This window comes from Onychostoma macrolepis, chromosome 21, assembly GCF_012432095.1.
Source record: "Onychostoma macrolepis isolate SWU-2019 chromosome 21, ASM1243209v1, whole genome shotgun sequence".
NCBI lineage: Eukaryota > Metazoa > Chordata > Actinopteri > Cypriniformes > Cyprinidae > Onychostoma > Onychostoma macrolepis.
The window spans coordinates 19,696,256-19,714,914 of NC_081175.1; the positions used below are offsets into that span (position 1 = coordinate 19,696,256).

An 18,659-nucleotide genomic window follows, 5' to 3' on the forward strand; every position below is an offset into this window, starting at 1 on the left:
AATAAGACCAGCAAGCAAGGTAACAAATATATGTGCGTTTGTCTGTGTGTTTGTCAGATTTTTTCACACCACAAGACTTTTGTCAGCTTATTGAATTAAGTTACCGAATTTAAATTATTTTTAACGAGCAACGCTTATCTTATATTAACATTAGGTTAATGAATGTGAAATTTTGTTCAGGTGTTAGTAGTTAATGTTGGCCAACTATGGTTTTGAGAGGTTTGTGTATTCTATATGGAGTTTGCCTTTTAAAAGTGTGCCATTTCTACTTCTTGTTTTTCAGAGAAGACATTCCTGTCACTAACAAAGTGGATGGTGAGCAAAGGTGGTGGCCACGTTTTGGAGCAGCATCTGGTTTTTGCAGATGTTTGTCTTTTTTCTCCATTATGTTTCTGTTGCCTAAAGATTCTTTGTGAGGATAAATCCAGAGGACACAACATAATGCACTGCAAAACGTCCTAAGACAGGAGAAATGGTGAAGTTGTACTGTTCCAGCATTGGAAGACTTTTTTAAGTGTTAAACATGCAATATTTTAAATAAAGAATTTGATATTTTGTAATTATTGTGTCTGTTGCTGAATGCCAGTAGTACCTTTGCAGAGTAATAATAAAATGAATTCTATATAAAAAATAATAAAATCTAATGAAATCTATATTAAAATGAATGAATTACAGTAGTATACTGATGAATTTGATTTTGTTTACAGTAATTTTCTGTAAAACAGTACAGTTTGCAACTGTAAATCAAATGCAGTTTTCTACTGTAAATCTTAATTACAGTAACTTACTGGCAACAGTGTTGTCAGTAAGTTATTGTAAAAACCCTTTGAAATATCTAACAGTGTACATGGACAGGTTGACTTACAGGGTAAAAGAAGATTAATGTTAATTTGTATATGTTGGTCATAAATCTGGAATCACTCTTGCTCTAAACCCTATCCAGCCCTATTGCTCTATATAATCTGTGCAATCAGACCATAAGACAGACCAGACTGAAGTAATATCTTCCTTCTTCAATGTTGAGTGTCATTAGGATCTAAAATTCAGGCCTTAACAGTTGAACAATTCATTCACACACAACAGATCAAACTTAAACTGATGAAAAATTTATTTCGGATGCCATCCTTTACCATAAAGCATCAAATGGAACTGTCAACTCCAAAAGAATTAGAAATGTTAAAAATGCATGTGCGTTGGAGATACATGTGTTGAGTTAGTGACCTTCATGACAGGCAACATTCACGACATCAGCAGAAATCAGCAGAATAAAACTAACAAAAAAATGAAACTCAGATTAAAAACCTTCTTCCAACAATATGTTATTTTTATATATTTATAAAATATTGTAAATGTATTGACAAATGAAATGGAATAAAGCGCATATCTTTTCTCTGAAGCCAGTCTAAACAACTAAACAGTTGCTGCATTTCAGTCACCACTCAAAAACAGATATTGCATGTAACAATAAACAATTAAAAGCATGATATGACACAAAATGAATGCACTGTGAAAGTGATTAACCATGAAATTGGCAAACACCATATGAAATGAAAACCAGTGTTATTAATCAGTACATCAATAAACCACAGATGATTATTAAAGGGATTAAACAACAAGAACACTTTAGGAATTGTAAACCCACCCCTTCATTTTGTGTGCAGAAAACAGGTATAAAATGTACAAAAATATGCATTAAAAAAATCTTAAGTGAAAATAAAGAATATAATTTTTTACTACAAGAGGAAATTCTTCAGTATTACATTCTGATAAAATCAACAAAAAGAGTTTCGTGCTCAGGGGTGAATTCACAAGACTTTGCATGTGGTTTTTCAGGTTTTTCAGCCACACCTGGGACTTACTGGAATCACGTTCAACCAAATGCATAATAATAATAATAATAATTCTATTAATAATGGCAGCAGTTATTCATTAAATTATATTTAAGCACACATTCTAAATGTTAAAGAGCTATTTATTTCAGGTGCCTGGATTGCTAGGTGGAGCAATGCTTATAGCCCCAGTAGAGTATACCAGATCCAGGGATGTCTGCTGCATTCTTACAAGCCTTCAAAACCAGCCTGCAAGATGAGAAATTGCAACATGCAAATTGTGTCTAGTAGTTATAGGGATTGTGTTTACTTGATTTGCATTATTCTTTTTGTGAATCTGGCACAATGGCAACCCAGAGAGCACATGCAAATTCATTCTCACTGAATTGCTTAAGTTTCTCTGAGCTTTTGCTATTGCTCTGAACGCTATTGCTCGTAAAGTCTTCTCCATTTGAGATGGACATGTGGAAGATCCAATGATTTTAAAAGCTTGAAAAATATACAGATTTTTTTTAAAGAATAGTTCATGCAAAAAAGAACATTTGAGAGCCATCCTGAGAGTGAGTTTGCTTCTTCATCAGAACAGATTTGAAGAAATTTAGCATTACCAATGGAACCTCTGAGGTGAATAGGTGCCGTCAGAATGAGAGTCCAAACAGCTGATGAAAGTATCACAATAACCTTGTGAATAGAAAAGCTGCATGTTTAAAATAAACACATCCATCAAGACGTTTTCAACGTTGTTTCCAGTTAAAATTCCTCTACTTTCCAAGTGCCCTATCCATAATATGAATGAATGAATGAATGAATGAGGCATTTATATAGCGCTTTATTGTGTATTGCAATACACCCAAAACGCTTTACAATCATGTGGGGGGTCTCTCCTCAACCACCACCAGTGGCTTTCTCCAGTGAAAAAGTCATCTCATCTGAATCAGGAAAGAAATATGCACAGAACAAGAACCGTTTGCAAGCTAAAACAGTCTAAAAGAGTTCTAAACAAATATGACAGTGGATTTTGTTGTGGGAAGGCAACAGTGGATGGACTTTTTCACTGGAGGAAGCGTTATTATGGATTAAACTTTTATTTTGCAAGTTAAGCCTTAATGACGGATTTGTTTCTTACAAGCACAAATCTTTTTGGATGAAGAAACAAACTCATTTATATCTTGGATAGCCCAAGGGTGAGTACATTTTCAGCTAATTTGTTTTTTGTTGTTCTTTTTGTGAACTATTCCTTTGTAACATTTGCTCAGAGAGACAAAATAGATGTTTCGTCAGCAACGAACAAATGTGTGCCGCTTTAGTTTTCACCATATCGTTCTTATGAACTGGGCAAATGTATTTGTGCTCCTTCATTTTGCTCTAATAAAATTCACATTTTGTCTCATATTATGTTACTACATGTCTCATACACAACAGAACAAGTGTTCACTTAAAAGATTTAGAGGACTGGCATGTTAAACTCTAAAAGTTCTTGCCAAAGGACTGCACTCATGCTGGCTGAATCACATAAATATAAATACATTCAAAACAAAATAAAAAATTGCATTTTCAAAGTATAACATTTTTTACCAGAAACCCCAAATAAATTACTCGACTTAATAATGATTTCCCTAAAAAAACAGCACAGTATTCTTTTTTAACATCAATCCGATGGTCTCACCAGTAAAATAAAAATAAGACCTTTTTACTGCAGTTTTGGCCTCAGGCGTTTTTCTGAAAGAATCTCCTCTAAACATTCCATAAGAACAGGATCCACTTTTGGATCCACTTTATTAGCAAACCAGTGGCCATAGTTTAGGAGCCATCTGAGCTCAGCAGCACCATAAATACATACAGCTCGTATACTGACTCCAGTGCATGGTGGGTACAGAATCCTTTCTAGATAAGACCACTTCACCAGACGGGTTTTACTTTTCAGTTCTGAGATCTCAGGATCAGAACTTGGCTCTTCCCCTGGTACTCCAGACACACGAACCAGAGTTGCCCAGAAATGTTCATCAGGTGAATATGTATCCTCGGACCAAGCCAAGAAATCACTGGCTATGGGACTCTGGTGAACAAAAACCACAAATTCTCTTGAAAGTGTGAAGTATGCGCTGCCCACAAACATTTCTATGTTGTGAGGAGGTGGAGATTTCATCTCAGAAGTGGTGACAGGTGAGCTGTAGTACTCTGAATTATTGTCTTTCTGTAAATGATGATAAGTCCAACGATCTGTCTTTCCTCCAGGCCGCTTGCTCTCCACCATGTTCCTGCCTTTCAGCTCTTTTAGATCCGACACCAGCTCAGCGTTTGTCCGCAGTGGAAAGTCCTGACCACACAGGTTGATGACATACTTCCACTTGACCTCAGAATCTAGGAGGTCCGACAGACAATTAAGATCCGCTTTGAGTCGTGAGAAACCTGCGTACTGCACCCTCTCCAGCTTTGAGGTAATGAAGACGTTGGGGATGCAGCGAGCCAGACCTTTCATTGCTGAAATAAAGTCATCTGAGGACTTCAGATCGTAATGTATGCAGTATATGTTATGAGGCATATAAATGGCCCTTAGCAACCTCTCCACAAGGGCTGCATCCTGGTGAACAACCAAAGAATAAGCAAGGGGAAATTCACACTCAAACTCAGAGCCTTGAATCCCATCATAACCTTGTGACACAACAAACCATTCACAGTCAAAGGTGGCATTCAAAATAGCTCTGTCGGTTTGCCCTACGTATTTTTTTTCCTTGCGAATGACTAAAGTTTTGCCCAGTTCTACTGGTTCCATTTCATATATTGCTGTGCAATTAATGCCATATTGTTCTGTCAGCCGCAGGTTCTCAGACAGTCCTGTTTCCTGTCCTCCTTCTTTTATTATTGAAAATGTGATCGTGAAGCAACATATAAGAAGTGCCAGGGATACAGCGATACATATCACATTTCTCAGTTTGAGGCGGATCCACAATATTCTCATTCTAGGGAGAAATGAAAGCTCATGTTAGTAATGTAATGAGTACTGTATGAATTTGATGGTGAGTATGCCATAGGAAGTCCAGCCATACCTTTGCGATGCTTTGAGGCCAGCAGCATTGGCACTATCCTATGAATTAACAGGAGCATGAGCAGCACCACCTATTGTCATAAAAATAGACAAAATGTTAAATCTTTGGTCTAAACTGAAGCTTCAGCTTTTCAAATATTTCAGAATGATTGATGAATATTTTGAATATCCAAATATATATATATATATATATATATATACATTGTTCTAGACTGGGTTTTAGTCTGTGCAAAAAACATACTAAGTAACTATTTTTAGTAACTATCCAAACCACCAGATAGACATACAGTATCATCAAAAGGAAGTGAATGCGTTAAAACAATAGATTAACAATCGCAAATTGTTACTGTAAACACTTAAGAGCCCTAATTTATTATAACAAGTATGTTATGATTTAATGTTAATGTTGGCTAAGTCTTTTTTAAGTTAGCCTACCACACATTCTTTCATCGCTGAGTCAGAGCCTGCGAGAATCCATGCATTTAGTTCGAAACCAATTTTATAACTTGACATATAGTCATATATATAGTATAGTCCATGTTGGGTTGGTCTGATAACGTTGCATACTTCTTCCAGAAATGAAACTTCTGTCATCTTTCTTCAAACCCCGTATGACTTTCATTCTTCCGTCGAACCAAAAGGAGTCATCATTCACTTCGTAGTAGGCTATCTGTTAGCACGCTGTCTGAGAGATTAAAATTCTGATGTTTGTGTTGAAGAAAGATAGGCGCAAGGGCGTGCAACGTGTGGGCGTGAAGACGCTTGTAATAACTTACATTTGATAACTCGCGCGCGCACCTCACATGTTTACACTAAACTCAGTGATTCAGCCAATGTCTAACGTCTAACTTCAGCTGGTTCATGTGGTTTTAATCACCTTGTTAACGCAATATCTGTCTCTTCTCCCATGACAAAAAATCGAATTATTGCTTCATTAGAAAGAAACCGAAAACTATGTATGGGTTACATTTGATCGAATTCGGACTCTTCAGTAAAAAAAACAAAAAACAAAATGCAATCGGAGAACAAGTAAGTAAACAAATAAATTTGAATATTTTTAAATGATTAGACTACTTCTACTTGACTTTAGTGTAAATGGAGAATACATTGCATATTAGGCTAATGTAGACTATATCATAATCATATAGGCTACATTTCTTTAAATTAAACGTTATTATTGGCACATTTCTAGTTTCAAACGTGTAAACAAATGGACATATAACTACACCACTTAGTGAAATTTACCTGGTTATGTCGTTACATGAACGTCATCCGCGAACATAGAAATCTGGAGATTTTATGGTAACTGATTAAAAATAAAATGTCAATTCCACATCGACAGATGACAAACCTAACAAAGGATTGACATAAATCTTAGAAAAAGACAGTGCAGTCCAGGGAAAAGTATCCAATCGGACCATATCTTCTCGGTGTGCTGTGCTGACATCTCACACACTTCCCCTTTCCAAGTCTGTTTAAAACACAGCGAAATGCAGATAAACGATGACACGCACTTAGTTCAGAATAGCTTTGCTGCATGAGAACATTATTACTGTAAGGCAACTGCAATTATTTTAGTTTGACGTTTTCCCCAAATGTATTTACTATAGGCTTTTTTTTTATGTACAAGATTCAGATGTGAGTCCAAGAAAATCTCTTCAACAGTTCGGTAAAGTAGGCAAGAGTTTCACAGATTCGACTTTTCCGGATCAATAACTCACGAGCAAAACGTTTTTACTACACAAATGACGCCTCTTTTCATTCGTAGTAATGTAGTAAAGAAGCTACTTGTGTTTTCCTCAAAATAAGCTTAACACCGCTCTGGACAAAATACATTGATCTCAATGCGCTGGCGTCTGAGAGGTAAGTCCCAAGGGACCGTCTGCAAAGTGCAAAACGCGAAAAATGTTGCTAATAAAATACTCAATAACTTCACTGTAACACACTAGTGTCACCAAATTCAGTTCACACATCACTGCTCTCCTGCTGATTATACTACAACACTTATTTTGAAAATAATTGCTTTTGGATAATTTTTATGTTTTTTTGTTTGTTTTTTGTTTTGTTTTTTTAATATTCAATAAGTTCACTGCTATTGGACATAATAGTTAATCATTTTAATGTAACACACTGTACTTTCACCAAATTCAGTTCACACGTCACTGCTCTCCTTCTGGTTTTACTACAACACTCATTTTGAAGAGCAGGAGAGCAGTGATGTGTGAACTGAATTTGGTGAAAGTACAGCGTGTTACTGTGAAGTTATTGAGTATTTTATTAGTAACATTTTTCGCGTTTCGCACTTTGCAGACGGTCCCTTAAAACTTATCTCTCAGACGCCAGCGCATTGAGATCAATGTATTTTGTACAAGGCGGAGGCAAGCACAAGTAGCTTCTTAAAAGAGGCGTCATTTGTGTAGTAAAAACGTTTTGCTCGTGAGTTATTGATCCGGAAATGTCGAATCTGTGAAACTCTTGCCAACTTTACCGAACTGTCCTGAACTCACCTCTTTCGCAAAAGCTAGGCTATAGCTTATTAAAACATGGTTCAAGAGCTGGAACCGAATGGATACATTAATAAATGAAAAAGAAATATGGGTCACCTTCCAAGATCTTTAAAGGAAGAGTTAAACCAAAAATTTTAAAAAATTGCTGAAAGTGCAATAGTGAAACCCCAAATCTAGAGAAAATAGAAAAGTCATCCATGTTATTGCAGTAAATATCAGGGCTCTCAAGTCTCACGCAATCGGAGTGAGACTCACGCATTTCAACCAGTTCACACGCTCTCACGCCACACTTTGTATTTCTCACGCTGAGAAGGGATAACTTGTCCCGCTACAATTACTATACAATTAATATACCATTAATAGATGAGGGAATACTGAGGTAAGTTTTCTGCCGAGTTCATAGCTCTCTCGACTCTGTAGCTATAGAGTTAAATGCCACCTACCAGCCAATCAGAAATTAGGATGTTGTAGTTTCCGTTGCAGCAAGCGGGTTCGTTACTAAGCAACATGGATGCGCGCCACATGGAGTGTAAATTGGAAGAGAAAGATCTGATGAATGCTGTAGGTAACCCCTTCATTTATTTTTTCGATTTTAAGATTCCTCTATGAAATCACTTGCCTGTGAAAAGATAGTGAGAGCTGATCTTGGGGAATATAGCCAAATTCGCGCTAAAGTATTATTGATGCAGTCAAAAAAAACAAAAAACAAAAACTCTCCAATTGCTTTGCAACCAGAAGCTTTAACTTAGCTTTGGCTTCCTGAAAGGAAAGTATTAGAGATGTTATAACAGTTGGTGAATCTGATAAAAGACAGACAAATTCATCCAAATAAAATAAATAGTTTTACATATTTAAAAAAGGATCAAAAATACAAAGAAATTTGGCCCCAAACATGCCAACTGAACAGCAGTGCTCAGTGTACATACTGTACACACACAGTAGGATTACAGAACTTGTCCTGAACATGTATGTCAAGATCTCTCTCTGTGTGTGTGTGTGTGTGTGTGTGTGTGAGAAAGAGAGAGAGAGAGAGAGAACACATTTCAGCTTATGATTTAATTTTTTTCTGTTGTGTTTGTTGCACATCTTGATGACAGGGGTAGGGGGCTCCCATATAAAGCACTGAGGCTTCCCCAAATTCAAATTCAGATGCAGTGTGTTTTCCATGGTGGGTTTGAACAAAACCAAAACTAGAAGCAGTTTGGCTCTGGATGGAACGCTATTATCATGACAGTGCTTTATGTGGGAGCCCTCTACCCCTGTCATCAGGCATCAAAATGTGCAACAAACATTTACAACAGAAAAAAAGAAACATAAACTGAAATGTGTTCTCTCTCTCTCTCTCTCTCTCTCTCTCACACACACACACACACACACACAGTTTAACATACATGCTCAGGGTAAGTACTGTAATGTATGTGTGTACAGTATGTACACTGAGTACTGCTGTTCAGTTGGCTCGTTTGAGACAAAATTTATTTTTATTTTTGATACATTTGTATTTTTAAATACATAAATCTTTTTATTTTATTAGAATGAATTTGTCTTTCATCAGATTTACCAAATGTTATAACTTCTATTTGTGCTGGTCAATTATGAACAATAGGTAAAATTGAACTGCTAGCAAAAATTGGGTGCTGCAAATATTTGAGTTGCTCCTCCCCTTTGACTTGCCCCTCCCCTTTGAGTGACTCCTCCCCTTTGTGTGGTCCCTCCCCTAATCTCACTCCAAACTTTCGCTATAACCTGAGAGCCCTGAAATATTCTAGTTACTAGTAGTGAACAATATGCTCTTTAATTTTTCAAGGTCTGTCCCAGCCAGAAATGAAAGCTGGGTGCTTGCCATGTTTAAAGCGACTCATTCCTGCTTATTTCATTTTTCACACTTACGAAAACTACACATGTGAATGCAATGCCTTTGTACAAGTTGTGTTCAGTGCTATTTTCTAGATTAGAAGAGAACATACATAATATTCCATGTGAATGTGAGTCTTGTAGGCTGTCACAAATTACTGTGTGTGTGTGTGTGTGTGTGTGTGTGTGTTCTTTAGAGAGAGAGAGAGGACATTATGGCAGCATAACAGTTTCAGTGTACTTTCACGCTCGGAATAACCCAGAGATGGTCCTCACTGCAGAACACAAGATCCAGGGGGTGGAGTTGGATCTAGATCCAACTCCTCCCACCTTACATAGACCTAAACCTACCCATCTCCACCCCCTGGATGTGGATCCAACTCCGCCCCCTGGATCTTTGTTCTGCAGTGAGGGGCTACTGATAACCCATGGGAATTGACTGTGGTCTCAGCCCTTTCCTTTTCTGAAGGAAACTTGTCAGGAACAGTTCCTGCTAGACTCTACACAATGCTCTTCACTATTTCCTGTAATATCAACAGAGAATTATTGGGTTATATTGTCTACACTGATCATTTCTGTTCTTTTAACTGTGATGGCAAGATGGTAATTGAGTGGCATCAGGCTTATGTCCATAATGTAACATAGTGAACATAAAATCCAACTTACTTAGCCCATTCATTTCACAGCACATGCTTTATTACATTTTAACCATATTTGCTTCAGCATTAAAAACGTACAGGGTTTGCATTGCATTGAGTTTAGGTTTTAAGGTAATATTAACTGTCCTAGACCGAATGAATTTTGATAAGTATGTACAGTTGCGCCATCTGGTGGCTAAACAAAAATACTGCAGAATGTCTCAATTTAAAATAAATATGAAAACAAAATTCATTTTAATTAGCAAAAACGTAATATATATATATATATATAGAGAGAGAGAGAGAGAGAGAGGCTATATAAACTCTAAAAAAGTTATTTCCCTTAATAAACAAAGATGTCGGTTTTTAATCATGCAGTCATATTTAATGTGTAAATACTGTAGTTTAGAAACAATTTCTCTCTTGTCTTGCACAAAATTGGTGAACATACCTATAACTAATAAAAAAGACACTGAACAATTAAAACAAAATACCAAAATAAAGCCTTTATTGTAGGAACTGCTGCAAATGGTTACACAGTGCTGGCAGTATAGATTCACTCACAATGGGTATGAGAACAGAACAAAATGCAGAACATACAAAACAAAAAATCACAGATTAACAAAATAATTATATATATATATATATATATATATATATATATATCATTTGTATGGAAATGCAGGCCTAATGTGTTTGCTGGAAAGGATTTTTCTTTGGACACAGGCTGTTGCGTCATCTTGGTGTCACTTTCTCTTTTGGAAATCCCGTATGAAGGCATCCAGCTGTTAAAGCCATAAAGTTATTTAAGTTGTAGAGAAATATTCACAATATCCTGTCATGACTAGCATATGTATCTACTAGGCTATTTGCTGAAGTAAAAGAAATCAGCCAAACAACACCTGTACCCACCAGTATTGTCTTCAGAATGTTTCTTCCCTGGGGTCTCAGGTAGCTGCATTTTCCTGCCTCGCAGAGTTTCATTTCCTCTGAAACCTGATTTTAAAGTAAAATAGAAAGCAACACGATGGCTTAAAGCACATCAAAATAAACCTTTCCACAAACAAAGGCTTATAAACATGTAAAAACAGTATAGAACCTCGTCAACGTAAGACACATGACAATACTATACAATAATAATACAATACACATTATTTAAACGGCATAACCTAAATGACAGTATAAAGAATTTATAATGTTACAAACAATTTCTATTTTAAATAAATGCTGTTGTTTTGAAAAATACATTGATCATATAAAGAAATTATTCTTCATTTTAAAGTAAATTACATGCATTTTCATTTTAAATCTAATTAAATTTCCAAAAATCTAATAACCAAACCAACTTACCAACCACATGGTTACAGTTAACCTTTACGGTAAACATTTTTACATTTTGCGCCACATTGCAAAAACACAGTCCTTCTCTAGCAGTATTGTTCTTTCTTTCACACTTAAATTTCTTTAGTAATATTTATTCACACACCTCTGAGGTATCGTAAACGTCTATCTCTCTCTTTCCTCCAGGATACCAGCCATGAGACCAGTGCTGAGAGCTGGCAAACTGGGCACTTAGACACAGCAACATCCCCATCACCACAAACAGCCTGCAGATGTGCACCATAACTGAGGGAAGGGAACAGAGACTGATGAGATGAACAGAGAGTAAGAGGGGGCAATAGCTACACTAACACATTTAAAAGTTAGTCAGGTCAAAATCAGTTTTACAGCCTAAAATCAAATCAAAACGTTGTGATTACCTTGTATCTATTGGCAGGTCTTCTCTTGAAGGATCTTCTGTAGTAGTTCCTCTGCAGTGAAGTCCTTGGTAATCCTAATATGGTCTCGTTTCTCTCAAGTGAACGGTTCAGTGAGCTTCTGAGATACGTTTGCCACTCATTCTCTGGAATCTTCCTCCTCCTCTTCCTCACAATTTATGTCTCACACCAGATCTCCCCTCCCTGTCTAAACACACACAAACACACACACACACACACTGACCTCCTCTGTCCTCAAACACTTTGCGTGGTCATTGCAGTTCCAGTGGGAGGAGAGCATGTGTAAGATGAGCTCAATTCCAATTATCATCTCCAAACACTGTTGACCCCCACGGGACAGTGTCCTCGTTCTCCAACAAAATGTAACATGTAAATGTACACATCACAGTTCCACCCAGACACATTTGGCAACTACGTCACACATGCGTAAATTTGACGGTATCCAGATGTTTAGCTTTGAAACAATGGCCAAGCATGTGCCGAAGTGCTAATTAAGGAAAAGAGAAAATAAGCACTGAATAAGTGATTCTATCTATCTATCTGAATAAAATAAAATAATAAATATCTATTTATATTTTTTTATTTAATTTTTCAAAAGTAAACGTAAGAAATGGGAATATACACTATAACTCTACTGTTGAAAAGTTTTTAGTTAGACTTTTTCTTTAATGTTTTTAAAGAAGTCTCTTATATGCTCATAAAAGCTGTATTTAGTTAATCAAAGTACATTAAAAACTGTAATATTGCAAAATATTATTACAATTCAAAATAAGTGTTTTCTATTTTAATATATTTTAAAATGTAATTTACATCAATTTGTGATAGCAAATCTGAATTTTCAGCAGGCCTTACTCCAGTCTTTAGTGTCACATGATCTTTCAGAAATCATTCTAATATACTGAATTCCTGCTCAAGATTATTATATATATATATTTTTTTTTTTAATTGTGCTGCTGAATATTTTTGTGGAGGATTTTTTGATGAATAGAAAGTTTAAAAGCAGCATTTATTTTAAATAATAATGAACAGTAGTGTAGGCTATTATGAAATTGTTAATTTTTCTACATTTATTGTGCCACCAGCCATCTACACTGTCGATATTTATTGTCCATGTATAGAATATTCACTTTTCATTTTTTTTCAACCATGGCAACCAAAGTGACCCCAATATCGCACATTCTTGATGAGCATGTTTTATTAAAAAAGCAAATGTCTATCTCATTTCCTCTTAAGGTGTAAAAAGTGGCCAGTGTGACCTCACATCCGTCATTCGTGACCCCCTGACCCACACTGTCCCAGAGAGAAAAACACTGTGCAAACACTGCAGCCTGACTGTGGTCTTAATTACACAGAAGGTCTCCCTCGGGGTGATCAGGGCAGAGAATGTGACGGACGGTGTACGACTGACTCATCGCAGAGTTTCAAGTTCTGATTGAGTTCCTGTCAAATGGTGTTTAAACACGCGCTGGGGTCTGTGGTGATAATCCAGCCACATCTCAGGTCTGACACCAGGTCTGAAGGGCCAGGAAGGATGCGAGACAAGGTGACACGAGGTGACGTGACACTCTCCCTGAATTTCCCCTCAGGGATCAAGTCTCACCGAAGCTGCATTTCTTTCAAATAGGTCAAAACAGTTTTTAAAATAACTTTTCTATTTTAATATATTTTAAAATGTAATTTATTCCTGTGATGGCAGCTGAATTTCCAGCAGATTCTTCAGAAATGATTTTAATATGCCGATTTGGTGCTCAAGAACTTTTTTAATTATTAATAATGTTGAAAAAGGTTTCCTCGCTTAATATTTTTATGGAAACTGAGATACATTTTGTTTCAGGACTGTTTGATGAATTTGTACGTTCATCAAATTAAGTGTGATGAAGTACAAAAAAGTATACATATTCAGGAATGAAAATTATATTTCTAAAGCTTTAGAGATACACAAAGTAAAATGACTGCAGATAAAATCTCAAGCACTTTTATTAGGTTTGAACAGTATCTTGTTCAGAAAGGCCGTTCGGCATTATATAATTATATATAATTTGCATCATATATAGGGGTGAGAACCAGAAGGGCATAAGTGACATTTTTGGTGAAATGGAGATATATATATATCAAATGAAAGCTCTTAATGAGCTCTTTCTACTTTCAAAAGTACTGTCATCCATGAGTGTACACATTTTTATTATAAACAATTGAAATCAGTACACAAAGTCAGATCAAACTATGGTAAAATGTTTGTTTTGGCTCTCCTGTAAAGTTGGTGAAATGTCACTTACGCCTTTCTGGTTCTCACCCCTCGATATATACATATATATTCAAATTTGAATAACAAAACACTAGAAAAAAACAGATGTAAATTAAAAAATAAGATTTTAAGACAATAATACCGAATTAAAAACAGGGAAAAAAAATCTAATACATTTCAAAATGGTCCCAGTACAGTTTAATATACAAGTATCTTAAAAAAAAAAAAAAAAAGCGAGAGAAAGATAAAAATAAAATAAAAGCTAGGCAACAGATAGGAATGAAATATAAATAACCTTACATTATGTACAAGAAGGGTGCATAAACAGAAAAGAAAATCAGAAAGGGTAACATTTTTAGGATTTCTGGAACATAAAACAGGCTGTGGTTTGAAATTTAGAATCAATCCAATTAAAGAGAGAGGTTTCAGATTTTTTGGAGAGCAGAATCCTTTTCTTTTCAGTCTTTGTCCTTTCGCTTATCCATGCAGGCCGTTCCAATGTCACATTCAACAGAAGAAAGAAGTGAGCCTCCAGACACGTGGCTTCCCTTCTTGACCAGAAGAACTAGATTGCTCTGTACATTAGGAACTTGGGTTTAGAAGGACTTGTCCTGAAGACTGGTGCTTCCTCCAGGATGGTTTTATATGGTATGTAAGCAAAGAAGGAAAAAAAGAGTTTGAAAACACAGAAAAGCAACCGTTTGGGTTCCATTACAGATTATCATACGCCATACAGGCCACAATGGATTGGGAGAACATGGGCAACAAAAGAGCAGGCGGGAATATGCTTGAAGCTACAGGAACATGATGAGGCACTTTCCCACCTCTGAAGAAGGATCCTGCCCCTGAGAGGCTGCTATTGGCACAGTGTCTCACGTGGAAAGGGTTAATGTGACTTTAAGCAAATCACAACAGTCGACTCACACAATACTCAAGCAAATCCGTCAGCATTTCATGGAATATCTTAAGGAAGCTGCAATAGAAATCCGCAATTCATCATTCAGAATATCATGGATCTGAAATAATAACAGTTTCCATCAAGAACTCTGTTAACATGGAACGACAGATGGGTGAGTGATTTTGAACGACAACTATTGGGTTTACATACATTTCATAAAACTTAAATTTCCTAACACAAGGCAGTGTGGAACGAGGGCTTAACCTACATAAAGCATTCGCTGGAAAATAACTTGCTGATATATCACTAGTTAAAATGAGAATACATGTCCTCATTTTTACCATCTACCTGGTCTTTATGCCTGGAGAAGTTGAAAGTGTTCACCGCTAAGGGCTGAAGCGTCATGTGATAATCTAACTGGCTCAGTGGAGCTGGAAAGGGCTCGTTGACTTCGGCACAACGGCTGAAGTCCTTTACACGGGCAGGAACAGATGATCAGGTGATCATGTGTCATTTCTATTAGAACTTTCTAGATCAACTTTGCACCAGTGCCTTGCAAGTATGGACCGGTGGGATCATTTATCTTCGAATGAAGGAAAGTACATTATGAAGCCATATTGTCAAACACAGTTGTTAAGGCCAATTATCAGACATCCGGGCAAGTGAATGCATCACTTCCTTGGTTATAATCACAAATAAAGAAGGTGCTTTTAGAGCGATCTTGAAAAGAAAAGATGTTTAGGCATGGAATGAAACTTCAAGCAAACCCTTGTGAGATTCAAGTGGACGAAACAACACAAAAGAAAAATGAAGTGGAATTTCTCTGGTCTTAACGCACTCTCGTTTGTCTTTTTCAGTCTTATCTTCCTCTACCATTGTCTAGTTTGGACCAAGTCGGCACACTATAACAAAACGGACACCACAAAGACACACTTAACATCTTCAAATCTAAGGAATGCCTTAGTCACGGCCCAAAAAACGGTCCCTGTTTAAAAAAATGGACTCAAAAATGATATCTGTCACTCCAGTAAACACAATCAAAAAGCACAGTGAACTGTTTTCTGCAAACGCACGCGTTTACAGTCACTGATGCACCACGGTTGGTTGACTTTGCCGCGTTGTGCGTTATGTAGCTACAGGCAACAGCATAGTGGGATTGAGCTGCCATTCAAATAGGTTTCAGTCACTCAACTGCAGAGAAGGAAGGAAGTTCTTGTTAAAACACCCAGTGAAAATCACCCTCATCTTGCTACCGCTCTGTCTCTATAGCGCCATTCACGTATGCATTTATATACCAGTAAACTATATTAAGGTCACTCTAAAAACCGCAACAGAATGGCTTCTAAAACCAAACAAATGAAAAAAAAACAACAAAAAAATACAAGAGCATATTTACACTGAAAGAAATGGGTAAGGGCCTTATTAACAAGAGCAATATTACAAAATATTCAAGAAGGCATCTCTAATGGTGTTTTCTTTGTTTGTTTTCTTTCCATCTTCAGCACCAACGTGTTCTCGTGCTTGCTGGCCAAAGGATTTTCATTCCCTTTTGCTTTGCGCTGGCAGTCCGCCTCGTTTAGCTGTGTTTTTGTGAAAGTGTGGACGCGAGTGCATGATTGGGAAAGTCTGTCCGATCTTCTGCAGGTGGGTGTGGCTTTACTTGAAGTTGGCGTAGTCAGAGAAGGCATCAATGTATTCCTGGACCACTTTGTAGCAGAACTCATACTGCTCCTGTGGGGGAAAGCAGGATGTAATGAGTTGAGACTTGAGACGTTTGGATTAAAGTACTAGAAACAAAGCAAGATAGAAACAGGGGTGTAGGAACTATCTAAAAACATTATCAGCTTGGCTTGTGAGTATTAATTGTGTGATTATTTAAAAAAAAAAAATACAGGTTCAAATCGAAAGGTGAGAATAACATATCCCTCATTCTTCCTGTTCTAATGATGTCTTACTAGGACTACACGATTAATCAAAATAAAAGCAAAATCATTATATGGCTTCACACAATATGCGTGGTGTGTTTCAGAGTGAAGCGTGGCACTGTCTTCGTTTACACGTGAGCAGCTCATAATCCAGTGTTTTCAGTATCTTAGAGTGACTTGCAGTAAATGACGCGTCACACGAACTCATCTCTGGATAAGTTCTGAATTTGAATTGAATATTTTTTGTGCATTTCAGAACGCAACATGTCAATCATCTTCCCAAAATTATAATGATCGGTTTATAAACCGATTTTGTTAAGAAAAGTGAAGCTTTAAGGGTTATAAAATGTGTAAATGAATAAATATTAGTATTGTAATTTTACAATTGTACTATAAAATTAAATTATTATTATCATCTTAAATATTTGATTGTTTTTATGTTACAGTGAATATTACAATTGGAATAATAAATGGCCAATTTGTGTAGCCCTAAAAACAAGCAAAGCAAACCTGAAACTTTTTTTTTTTTTTTTCCAATAAAAAAATTATATTTGTTTTTATCACAAATTTTTACCTTAGTACAGCATGTTTTATGCCTCTGGCAAAAATAACAACTGATCAAAAACAAATAAACTGCGCATTGTTCAGTTTAGTAGATCAACGCTGCATCGTGAGTGACGTGTTTTCTCACCAGTGTCTGCACCATGTGCGGTCTCTGTAGTCTTAGACTCTTCACCGTCTGAAAAACGTCCAGAATGCCCTCCGCCTTCACCCGCTCCAGGACTGTGCTCAGAGCACAGAATGTCCCTGTGCGCCCTGCTCCGGCACTATTAACACACAAACATCAATTACTCACCGCTCTGTGGATATTAATGAGTCTGTTTCTACTTTTCTTCATTGGCTTTCCTTAATTGGCTGACCCTGAATTCCCACTGGACACTGCAGCTCTATCTGATTCATCATTACCGAGTGCTTTGGAGATGTAACTATGGACAGGTTTTCGTTAAGTCATACCAAGCACCCATGGAAGCCTTCCAGCAATACCAAACCACTAAACCTTACTTAAGCTGCCAAACCAGTCAGACCTATTTAAGTTGGCATTCCTGTCTAACCAAAATGTCCGGTATCCACACTAGAAGATTTACGGTAAGTTTGAATAACTCATTATGCAATAAGCTGAGTAGTATACTACTGTAACAACCACAAATGTATTAAATAACTTATTTCCTGTTTTTGTTTTATGGGTTCCTTCTGGAGCTCAAAAGGACAAGTCAAAGCCTTTCCAAGTTAAAAATACACTACCTTCCAAAAGGGTCAGTAAGATTTATAAAATGATAATAATAAATCAATACTTTTCACTATTCAACAAAGGAACACTGAATTGATTGAAGTGGCAGTAAATACATTTGGACCACAAAACCAGTCTTAAGTCGCTGGGGTATATTTGTAGCATTTGCCAAAAATACATTGTATGGGTCAAAATTATAGATTTTTCTTTTATGCCAAAAATCATTAGGATATAATGTAAAGATCATGTTCCATGAAGATATTTTGTAAATTTCTTACCGTAAATATATGCATTGCTAAGAACTTCATTTGGACAACTTTAAAGGCGATTTTCTCAATATTTAGATTTTTTTTTGCACCCTCAGATTCCAGATATTCAAATAGTTGTATCTCGGCCAAATATTGTCTGATCCTAACAAACCATACATCAATGGAAAGCTTATTTATTCAGCGTTCAGATGATGTATAAATCTCAATTTCGAAAAATTGACACTTAAGACTGGTTTTGTGGTCCAGGGTCACATTTATGTTTCGATTTCAAAAATGTTGAAAAAGGTTCCATTTCAAATAAATGCTGTTCTTTTGAACTTATAATATTACTGTTTTTACTGTATTTATGGTCAAATAAATGCAGCCTTTCAAAAACCATTTA

At 36.4% G+C, this 18,659-nt stretch overlaps 3 protein-coding genes and 1 long non-coding RNA gene across 8 annotated transcripts in view; 1 reads left to right on the forward strand and 3 right to left on the reverse strand.

The window, feature by feature from the left end:
* Positions 1 to 1,104: 1,104 nt before the first annotated feature.
* Positions 1,105 to 7,517, reverse strand: LOC131528568 (beta-1,3-galactosyl-O-glycosyl-glycoprotein beta-1,6-N-acetylglucosaminyltransferase 4-like). Of its 3 annotated transcripts, XM_058757816.1 has the most exons (4): positions 7,479 to 7,517; positions 6,121 to 6,346; positions 4,877 to 4,946; positions 1,105 to 4,789 (listed from the first exon to the last, which is right to left on the reverse strand). In XM_058757816.1, the coding sequence occupies exon 4, from the start codon at positions 4,786 to 4,788 to the stop codon at positions 3,520 to 3,522; it is 1,269 nt and encodes a 422-aa protein (XP_058613799.1). In that variant the 5' UTR covers position 4,789; positions 4,877 to 4,946; positions 6,121 to 6,346; positions 7,479 to 7,517; the 3' UTR covers positions 1,105 to 3,519. The 3 variants fall into 3 exon arrangements, with proteins under 3 accessions (XP_058613799.1, XP_058613800.1, XP_058613798.1); XM_058757817.1 differs by lacking the exons at positions 6,121 to 6,346; positions 7,479 to 7,517 and adding an exon at positions 5,443 to 5,878; XM_058757815.1 differs by lacking the exons at positions 6,121 to 6,346; positions 7,479 to 7,517 and adding an exon at positions 5,311 to 5,877.
* Positions 5,771 to 11,791, forward strand: LOC131528570 (uncharacterized). 2 transcript variants are annotated; one of them, XR_009267877.1, is made up of 4 exons: positions 7,588 to 7,761; positions 7,866 to 7,943; positions 11,402 to 11,539; positions 11,652 to 11,791. It is a non-coding gene; the product is annotated as an uncharacterized LOC131528570 (long non-coding RNA). The 2 variants fall into 2 exon arrangements; XR_009267876.1 differs by lacking the exons at positions 7,588 to 7,761; positions 7,866 to 7,943 and adding an exon at positions 5,771 to 5,904.
* gnrh2 (gonadotropin-releasing hormone 2) lies at positions 10,386 to 11,768 on the reverse strand. The gene is made up of 4 exons (XM_058757818.1): positions 11,635 to 11,768; positions 11,361 to 11,500; positions 10,787 to 10,870; positions 10,386 to 10,659 (listed from the first exon to the last, which is right to left on the reverse strand). Exons 2-4 carry the CDS (start codon positions 11,496 to 11,498, stop codon positions 10,621 to 10,623), a joined length of 261 nt encoding a protein of 86 aa, XP_058613801.1. The 5' UTR covers positions 11,499 to 11,500; positions 11,635 to 11,768; the 3' UTR covers positions 10,386 to 10,620.
* A 1,820-nt stretch (positions 11,792 to 13,611) lies between the features above and the next one.
* ptpra (protein tyrosine phosphatase receptor type A) overlaps positions 13,612 to 18,659 on the reverse strand; it is a 36,337-nt gene continuing 31,289 nt past the window's right edge. For both annotated transcript variants that reach the window (XM_058757813.1, XM_058757814.1), the window contains 2 exons: positions 17,412 to 17,547; positions 13,612 to 16,526 (listed from right to left, as the gene is read on the reverse strand). In XM_058757813.1, coding sequence (XP_058613796.1) covers positions 16,452 to 16,526; positions 17,412 to 17,547 — 211 coding nt within the window. In that variant the 3' untranslated portion in view covers positions 13,612 to 16,451. The remainder of the gene's footprint in view (positions 16,527 to 17,411; positions 17,548 to 18,659) is intronic.